The 9,683-nt window shown below is 39.1% G+C and overlaps 1 protein-coding gene across 1 annotated transcript in view; it reads right to left on the minus strand.

The window, feature by feature from the left end:
• The window catches only part of NTRK1 (neurotrophic receptor tyrosine kinase 1), a 175,997-nt gene extending 168,498 nt beyond the window's left edge, over positions 1–7,499 (minus strand). The window contains exon 1 of the mRNA XM_040333078.1: positions 7,132–7,499. Within this exon, the coding sequence (XP_040189012.1) occupies positions 7,132–7,310 (179 nt within the window). The 5' untranslated portion in view covers positions 7,311–7,499. The remainder of the gene's footprint in view (positions 1–7,131) is intronic.
• Positions 7,500–9,683: the final 2,184 nt, after the last annotated feature.

The raw sequence follows: 9,683 nt of genomic DNA on the forward strand, positions 1-9,683 counted from the left end.
AAAGAGGACAACACAAGAGAAGATCATGGCCAAAGAGGACAACACAAGAGAAGATCATGGCCAAAGAGGACAACACAAGAGAAGATCATGGCCAAAGAGGACAACACAAGAGAAGATCATGGCCAAAGAGGACGACACAAGGAAGCTTCTTCACACCAGAAGATCTGCACTGTTTCCTTGGTGTCTAATGTGGCCAAATGGATCTGAGATTGGAGCTCCACATTACCAATTATCAGTCTAGACACAAATGTATTACACTGTAAGACCAAATAGAAGGTTCTATCGAAGAGCCACCATGTTTCAGGGGCCAGAAGCCCCTTCATCAGGACTTAAGACAATTATGTGATAAAGATAAAGGGCCAAATTCACAAAGGACTTACGACGGCGTATCTCCACGTACGCCGTCGTAAGTCCGAAAGTGCGCCGTCGTATCTATGCGACCGATTCATAGAATCAGATACGCCTCACTGTTGCCAAGATACGACCAACGTAAGTCTCCTACGCCGTCGTATCTTGGGGTGCATATTTACGCTGGTCGCTAGGGGCGCTTCCGTATATATTTCCGCGTCGAATATGCAAATGAGCTATTTACGCCGATTCACAAACGTACTTGAGCCCGGCGTATTAAAATACGCTGTTTACGTAAGGCGTACAACCGTCGTAACTTTACCCCTCATAAAGCAGGGGTAAGTCATGTTAAGGTATGAACGTCGGAAATGTCGGAACAGCGTCGTATTTTACGTCGTTTGCGTAAGTCATACGTGAATGGGGCTGGGCGTAGGTTACGTTCACGTCGACTAAGCATTGAGCTGGCGTAATTTACGGAGAAAATTCTACGTGATACTGAGCATGCGCGTGCATGCGCCGTTCGTTAGGCGCGTCATTTACGCGGGGTCACGATTCATTTCCATACAACACGCCCCCTACCAGCCTACATTGAATTACGCGGGCTTACGCCGGCCCATTTAGGCTACGCCGCCGCAACTTACGGCGCAAGTGCTTTGTGAATACTGCACTTGCCTGTCTAAGTTGTGGAGGCGTAGCGTAAATAGGATACGATACGCCCAACTAAAGATGCGCTATTGTATCTGAATCTGGCCCAAAATCTTGCTATCTACATCAACCAATCTATTGATTATCTGTCCGTCAATATCTATATCTATCTATCTATCTATCTATCTATCTATCTATATCTATGTATCTATCTATCTATATCTATGTATCTATCTATCTATCTATATCTATGTATCTATCTATCTATCTATCTATATCTATGTATCTATCTATCTATCTATCTATATCTATGTATCTATCTATCTATCTATATCTATGTATCTATCTATCTATCTATCTATCTATCTATCTATCTATATCTATGTATCTATCTATCTATCTATATCTATGTATCTATGTATCTATCTATCTATCTATCTATATCTATGTATGTATCTATCTATCTATCTATCTATATCTATGTATCTATCTATCTCTCTATCTATCTATATCTATGTATATATCTATCTATCTATCTGTCTATCTATATCTATGTATCTATGTATCTATCTATGTATCTATCTATGTATCTATCTATCTATCTATCTATCTATCTATCTATCTATCTATCTATCTATATCTATGTATCTATCTATCTATCTATCTATATCTATGTATCTATCTATCTATCTATCTATCTATCTATCTATCTATCTATCTATCTATCTATCTATCTATCTATATCTATGTATGTATCTATCTATCTATATCTATGTATCTATCTATCTATCTATCTATCTATCTATCTATCTATCTATCTATGTATCTATCTATCTATCTATCTATATCTATGTATGTATCTATCTATCTATCTATATCTATGTATGTATCTATCTATCTATCTATCTATATCTATGTATGTATCTATCTATCTATCTATCTATATCTATGTATCTATCTATCTATCTATATCTATGTATGTATCTATCTATCTATCTATCTATCTATCTATATCTATGTATCTATCTATCTTGTCTTTCCATCTATCTGTTTGTTGTTATTAATTATTTAAGCACACAGTAAGCACATAGTTGTCTCCCACATCACACACATTCATTCTATTCTGTATGATCCGGGGGGAAAGTGACATGATATGATATATAAACAACAAATGATAAACATCAAGCTCTGCAGATCAGAGTCTCAGAAATCAGCCAGCATGCTGGAAAATATCCACTATTCTACTTTCCATGACTTATAGGAGATCACCATGGAAGGTCAGCGTTCCAGAGAAGACTTCTATGGTTTACAATCATTTCTACACAGAGGATCGGATGATGATGATAAATTGCACATATAAGATCAGATCCTAGAGGTCAGCAGATCCAGCTGTGAAAATTAGTGGATGTCAAGTGACATTACTAATAGTCTCACTCCTTCTGCTGCATGTTCCATGTTATGGGGAAAAAAATAAAAATAGAACAAAGTATGAGACTCTACAGTGAAGGGAACACAGGAGACCGCGGAGCCTCCACACTGCATCCAAAACAGGCTCCAAGGAGAGTGAACATGGCTGGGAGATTTAGAACTTTCTGAAGATAATCTGCAAGAAGAGAACATCATTCTCCTTTCCCCCAACACTGATAGATGGAGAGGAGAGTACAGAGCCCCCAACTTCACCAACCAACCAATAGAGGCCCAGGTCAGTCTATCTATCTATCTATCTATCTATCTATCTATCTATCTATCTATCTATCTATCTATCTATCTATCTATCTATCTCTGTATCTATCTATCTATCTATCTGTCTATCTATCTATCTATCTATCTATCTCTGTATCTATCTATCTATCTATCTGTCTATCTATTTCTCTACCTATATATCTATACGTTTATATGCAGCTGTTTATTTTTAATTATATTTATCATTTGTATATTTTTTTAATCTTTCTTTCTTATTTCTTTCTCTCTCTCTATCTCTCTACTGTGTCCATTATCATTTCTGTTACACCCAGCACTATGTTTATATTGTTTATTTTCTATTTTTGTATTGTATCTCTTTTTTCTGTTCATTAAGTATTAAGTTATATTTCTTTCTTTCTTACTTTCTTTCTTTCTTTTTCTTTCTCTATCCCTCTTTTAGCTATTATCATCTACAACGATCATTCTGTTTATGTTGTTTGTTTTCTTTTTTCTTCTTTCTTTCTTTCTTTTGTTTGTATCTATCATCTTCACTGTTACACCTATCACTATGTTTATATTGTTTATTTTCTAATTGTATTAAGTTATCTTTAGAATGTGTATTTTATAATCTCTCTCAGTCTCTCTCTCTCTCTCTTTCTTTCTTTCTTTCTTTCTTTCTTTTTTTCTTTCTTTCTCTTTCTTTCTTTCTTTATCTATTTTAAATATCACCTTCTCTGTTACACATATCACTATGTTTATATTGTTTATTTTCTATTTTTGTATTGTATCTTTTCTTTCTGTTCATTAAGTTATATTTATTTCTCTTTCTTTCTTTCTTTCTTTCTTTCTTTCTTTCTTTCTTTCTTTCTTTCTTTCTTTCTTTCTTTCTTTCTTTCTCTTTTTTGTATCTATAATCTTCACTGTTACACCTCTCACTATGTTTATATTGTTTATTTTGAAATTTTATTAAGTTATCTTTAGAATGTGTATTTTGTAATCTCTCTCAGTCTCTCTCTTTCTTTATTTTTTTCTCTATCTATTTTATTTATCACCTTCTCTGTTACACATATTACTTCTTTTTGTTTTTTAAGTATTGAGATATCTTTAGAATGTGTATTTTTTAATCTCTCTCTTTCTTTTTTTTTTTTTTTACTCTCTCTGTCTACTGTATCTATCACATCTGTTACACCCAGCACTATGTTTATATTGTTTATTTTCTATTTTTGTATTCCTTCTCTTCTTTCTGTTCATTAAGTATTAAGTTATATTTCTTTCTTTCTCTTTCTTTCTTTCTTTCTTTCTTTCTTTCTTTCTTTCTTTCTTTCCTTCCTTTCTCTATCCCTCTATTGTAGCTATTATCATCTACAACTATCACTCGGTTTATATTGTTTTCTTTCTTTCTTTCTCTCTTTTGTATCTATCATCTTCTTCACTGTTACACCTATCACTATGTTTATATTGTTTATTTTCTAATTTTAATAAGTTATCTTTTATAATGTGTATTTTGTAATCTCTCTCAGGCCTCGTACACACGGCCGAGGAACTCGACGTGCCAAACACGTCGAGTTCCTCGGCCAGTTCAGCCCTGAAGCCGCCGAGGACCTCGGCGGGAGGAGAGCTCCCATAGAACAACGAGGAAATAGAGAACATGTTCTCTATTTCCTCGCCGAGGTCCTCGTCGGCTTCCTCGGCCGAAAGTGTACACACGGCCAGTTTCCTCGGCAGAATTCAGCCAGAAACTCGGTCGGAAGCTGAATTCTGCCGAGGAAACTGGTCGTGTGTACGGGGCCTCAGTCTTTCGCTCGCTCTCTTTCTCTTTCTCTCTCTCTCTCTCTCTCTCTCTCTCTCTCTCTCTCTCTTTCTTTCTCTCTCTATTTTAGCTATCATCTTCTCTGTTACACATATCACTATGTTTATATTGTTTATTTTCTAATTTTGTATTCTTTCTCTTCTATCAGTTTTTTAAGTATTAAGTTATCTTTAGAAGGTGTGTTTTTTAATCTCTCTGGGTTTTTTTTGTACTCTCTGTGTACTGTATCTATCACCTCGGTTACACCCAGCACTATGTTTATATTGTTTATTTTCTATTTTTGTATTCCTTTTCTTATTTCTGTTCATTAAGTATTAAGTTATATTTCTTTATCTTTCTTTTCTTTCTCTATCCCTCTATTCTAGCTATTATCATCTACAACTATCACTCTATTTATATTGTTTTCTTTCTTTTTTGTCTCTCTCTTTTTTATCTATCATCTTCACGGTTACACCTATCACTATGTTTATATTGTTTATTTTCTAGATTTATTATGCATTAAGTTATCTTTATAATGTGTATTTTTAATCTCTCTCTTTCTTTCTTTCTTTCTTTCTTTTTCTCTTTTTTTTTTCTTTCTTTTTTTTTTTTTTTCTCTTTCTTTCTTTCTTTCTTTCTTTCTTTCTTTCTTTCTTTCTTTCTTCTTTCTTTCTTTCTTTCTTTCTATCTTTCTTTATTTCTTTTTCTTTCTCTATCTATTGTATCTATCATCTTATCTGTTACTCCCAGCATTGTGTATTCTTTCTCTTCTTTCTGGTCATTAAGTATTAAGTTATATTTCTTTCTTTTTCAATCCCTCTATTGTAGCTATTATCATATACAACTATCACTCTGTTTATGTTGTTTGTTTTCTTACTTTTTTTTCTCTCTTTTGCATCTATCATCTTCACTGTTACACCTATCACTATGTTTATATTGTTTATTTTCTAAATATATTAAGTAGTAAGTTATCTTTAGATTGTGTATTTTAAATCTCTCTCTCTCTCTCTCTCTCTCTCTCTCTCTCTCTCTCTCTCTCTCTCTCTTCTATTACACCTATCACTATGTTTATATTGTTTATTTTCTAATTTTATTAAGTATTAAGTTACCTTTAGAATGTAGTACTTTTATTCTCACTCTGTCTCGCTCTTTTTTTCTTTTTCTCTCTCTCTCTTTCTTTCATTATTTTTCTTTCTCTGTCTATTGTATCTATCATCTTCTCTGTTACACCTATCACCATGTTTATATTGTTTATTTTCTAAATGTATTAAGTTATCTTTATAATGTGTATTTTAAATCTCTCTGTCTCTCTCTCTCTCTTTTTTTTTTCTTTCTCTATTGTATCTATCATCTTTTCTATTTCACTTATCACTATGTTTGTATTGTTTATTTTCTAATTTTATTATGTATTAAGTTACCTTTAGAATGTGTACTTGTAATCTCTCTCTCTCTCTCTCTCTCTCTCTCTCTCTCTCCTTTTCTTTCTCTATCTATTATTTCTATCATCTTCTCTGTTACCCCCAACATTGTGTAGTATGTCTCTTCTTTCTGTTCATTAAGTTATTTTCTCAATCCCTCTATTGTAGCTATTAATATACAGCTATCACTCTGTTTATGTTGTTTGTTTTCTTTCTTTCTTTTTTTCTTTCTATCTTTTGTATCTATCATCTTCACTGTTACACCTATCACTATGTTGATGTTGTTTATTTTCTAATTTTATTAAGTATTAAGTTATCTTTAGAATGTGTACTTTCAATTTATTTCTCTTTCTTTCTTTCTTTTTCTCTCTCTCTCGTTCTCTCTCTATTTCTTTATCTTTCTTTCTTTTTCTCTCTCTCTCGTTCTCTCTCTCTCTATTTCTTTATCTTTCTTTCTTTTTCTCTCTCTCTCTCTCTATCTCTCTCTCTATTTCTTTCTTTCTTTCTTTCCTTTTCTCTCTATCTCTCTATTTCTTTCTTTCTCTATCTCTCTCTCTCTCTCTTGTTTATCTCTCTATTTCTTTATCTTTCTTTCTTTCTTTCTTTCTTTTTCTCTCTCTCTCGTTCTCTCTCTATTTCTTTATCTTTCTTTCTTTCTTTCTTTCTTTCTTTTTCTCTCTCTCTCGTTCTCTCTCTATTTCTTTATCTTTCTTTCTTTTTCTCTCTCTCTCGTTCTCTCTCTCTCTATTTCTTTATCTTTCTTTCTTTCTCTCTCTCTCTCTCTCTCTCTCTCTCTCTATCTCTCTATTTCTTTCTTTCTTTCCTTTTCTCTCTATCTCTCTATTTCTTTATTTCTTTTTCTCTCTCTCTCTCTCTCTCTCTCTCTCTCTCTCTCTCTCTCTCTCTCTCTATTTCTCTATCTCTCTATTTCTTTCTCTTTCTTTCTTTCTTTCTTTCTCTTTATCTTTCTTTCTCTTTATCTTTCTTTCTTTCTTTCTTTCTCTATTGTATCTATCACCGTCTCTGTTACACTCATCATTGTGTATTCTTTCTCTTCTTTCTGTTTATTTAGAAGTTATCTCTCGCTCTCATTCCTCTATCCATCCTCCACCTCCCTCTATCACAGCCCCTCGCTCGCTCTCTCTCTCTCTCTCTCGGACGGAGCTCCCTGCCCGATCTGTAGAACTTTCTCTCTCCCGTTCCTCCGCTCCCTCCCAAACTTTGCCCGGTAAGGGAAGGTCCACTTACAGTTCGGTGACGTTCTCCACGTTGTGGAAGAGGGAGACGTTGGTGACGGTGTTGGGCTCCAGGCACTGGATCCAGGTGGGGTAACACCTGCAGTATTCGGGGCAGGAGGTGGCGGCGGCGGTGACCAGAAAGGTGAGGCTGGCCAGCAGCACCCAGCAGGTGGGACGCAGGCTGCCCATGGTGGTCCCGAGTCCCGTGGTCCTAGGGGGGGGGGTCAGTGTACGGGGAGGCTCATGGTCCGGGAGCTCAGGTTCTCCAGCTCAGGTCCTCCAGCAGACAAGTGATGCTGACGCTCTCCTCCCTTCTTCTGAGCTCTGGAGGCATCTGCCCCAACGTACAGACAAGTGGATGGGAGGGGCCGGGAACACGGACTCCGGCACAGTGCTGCTGCTGCTCCTGGGATCTTCATAAATACTTAACGACCTCCACCGATCCCATCCATCCCTATGTGTGTCCCCTCCCCCCCTCATCATCCCCAATGGAGGACCCCAGAGAGGAGGATCTTCATACAGATGAGGAGCCTCATAGACGGGACGATGGAAGTCCTAACAGTGAGGAAAAAAGGACCCCCATAGAGAAAAACTCTACAGCTATACAATCTGATTGTACAATCTCCTTTAGGGCTGACCACACACTATGCAATCTGATTGTACAATCTCCTGTAAGGTTGACCATACACTATGCAATCTAATAGTACAATCTGCTTTAAGGCTGACCACACAGTATACAATCAGAATATACAATCTCCTTTAAGGCCGACCATAAACTATACAATCTGATTGTACAAACTCATTTAAGACCGACCATACACTATACAATCTGATTGTGCAATCTCCAGTAAGGTTAGCCATCCACTATACAATCTGATTGTACAATCATTTTTAAGACTGACCATAAACTATACAATCTGATTGTACAATTTCCTTTAAGGCTGACTATACACAATACAATCTGATTGGTCGGTCCTAAAGGAGTTTGTACAATCAGATTGTATTGTGTATAGTCAGCCCTAAAGGAGGTTGTACAATCCGATTGTATAGTGTGTGGTCAGCCTTAAAGGACATTGTACAATCAGATTGTATAGTTTATGGTCAGTCTTAAAAATGATTGTACAATCAGATTGTATAGTGGATGGCTAACCTTACAGGAGATTGCACAAACAGATTGCATAGTGCAGGGATCCTCAAACTACGGCCCTCCACTGGCAGATCTCCAGTGGAGAGGAAGAGGACAGGTGGAGAGGAAGAGGACAGGCAGATCGCCAGTGGAGAGGAAGAGGACAGGCAGATCGCCAGTGGAGAGGAAGAGGACAGGTGGAGAGGAAGAGGACAGGCAGATCTCCAGTGGAGAGGAAGAGGACAGGCAGATATCCAGTGGAGAGGAAGAGGACAGGCGGATCGCCAGTGGAGAGGAAGAGGACAGGCAGATCGCCAGTGGAGTGGCAGAGGACAGGTGGAGAGTAGGAGGACAGGCAGATCGCCAGTGGAGTGGCAGAGGACAGGCAGATCGCCAGTGGAGTGGCAGAGGACAGGTGGAGAGGAAGAGGACAGGCAGATCGCCAGTGGAGAGGAAGAAGACAGGTAAATCTCCAGTGGAGAGGCAGAGGACATGCGGATCGCCAGTGGAGTGGCAGAGAACAGGTGGCGTGGCAGAGGACAGGTGGAGAGGCAGAGGACAGGTGGAGAGGCAGAGGACAGGTGGAGTGGCAGAGGACAGGTGGAGTGGCAGAGGACAGGTGGAGAGGCAGAGAACAGGTGGAGTGGCAGAGGACAGGTGGAGTGGCAGAGGACAGGTGGAGTGGCAGAGGACAGGTGGAGTGGCAGAGGACAGGTGGAGAGGCAGAGGACAGGTGGAGTGGCAGAGGACAGGTGGAGTGGCAGAGGACAGGTGGAGTGGCAGAGAACAGGTGGAGTGGCAGAGGACAGGTGGAGTGGCAGAGGACAGGTGGAGTGGCAGAGGACAGGTGGAGTGGCAGAGAGCAGGCAGATCTCCAGTGGAGAGGCAGAGGAGAGGTGGAGAGGAAGAGGACAGGCCGATCGCCAGTGGAGAGGAAGAAGACAGGCAAATTTCCAGTGGAGAGACAGAGGAGAGGTGGAGAGGAAGAGGACAGGCGGATCGCCAGTGGAGAGGAAGAGGACAGGCAGATCGCCAGTGGAGAGGAAGAGGACAGGCAGATCGCCAGTGGAGTGGCAGAGGACAGGTGGAGAGGAAGAGGACAGGCAGATCGCCAGTGGAGAGGAAGAAGACAGGTAAATCTCCAGTGGAGAGGCAGAGGACATGCGGATCGCCAGTGGAGTGGCAGAGAACTGGTGGAGTGGCAGAGGACAGGTGGCGTGGCAGAGGACAGGTGGAGAGGCAGAGGACAAGTGGAGAGGCAGAGAACAGGTGGAGTGGCAGAGAACAGGTGGAGTGGCAGAGAGCAGGCAGATCTCCAGTGGAGAGGCAGAGGAGAGGTGGAGAGGAAGAGGACAGGCCGATCGCCAGTGGAGAGGAAGAAGACAGGCAAATTTCCAGTGGAGAGACAGAGGAGAGGTGGAGAGGAAGAGGACAGG

Source organism: Rana temporaria, chromosome 13, assembly GCF_905171775.1.
Source record: "Rana temporaria chromosome 13, aRanTem1.1, whole genome shotgun sequence".
Taxonomy (NCBI): Eukaryota; Metazoa; Chordata; class Amphibia; order Anura; family Ranidae; genus Rana; species Rana temporaria.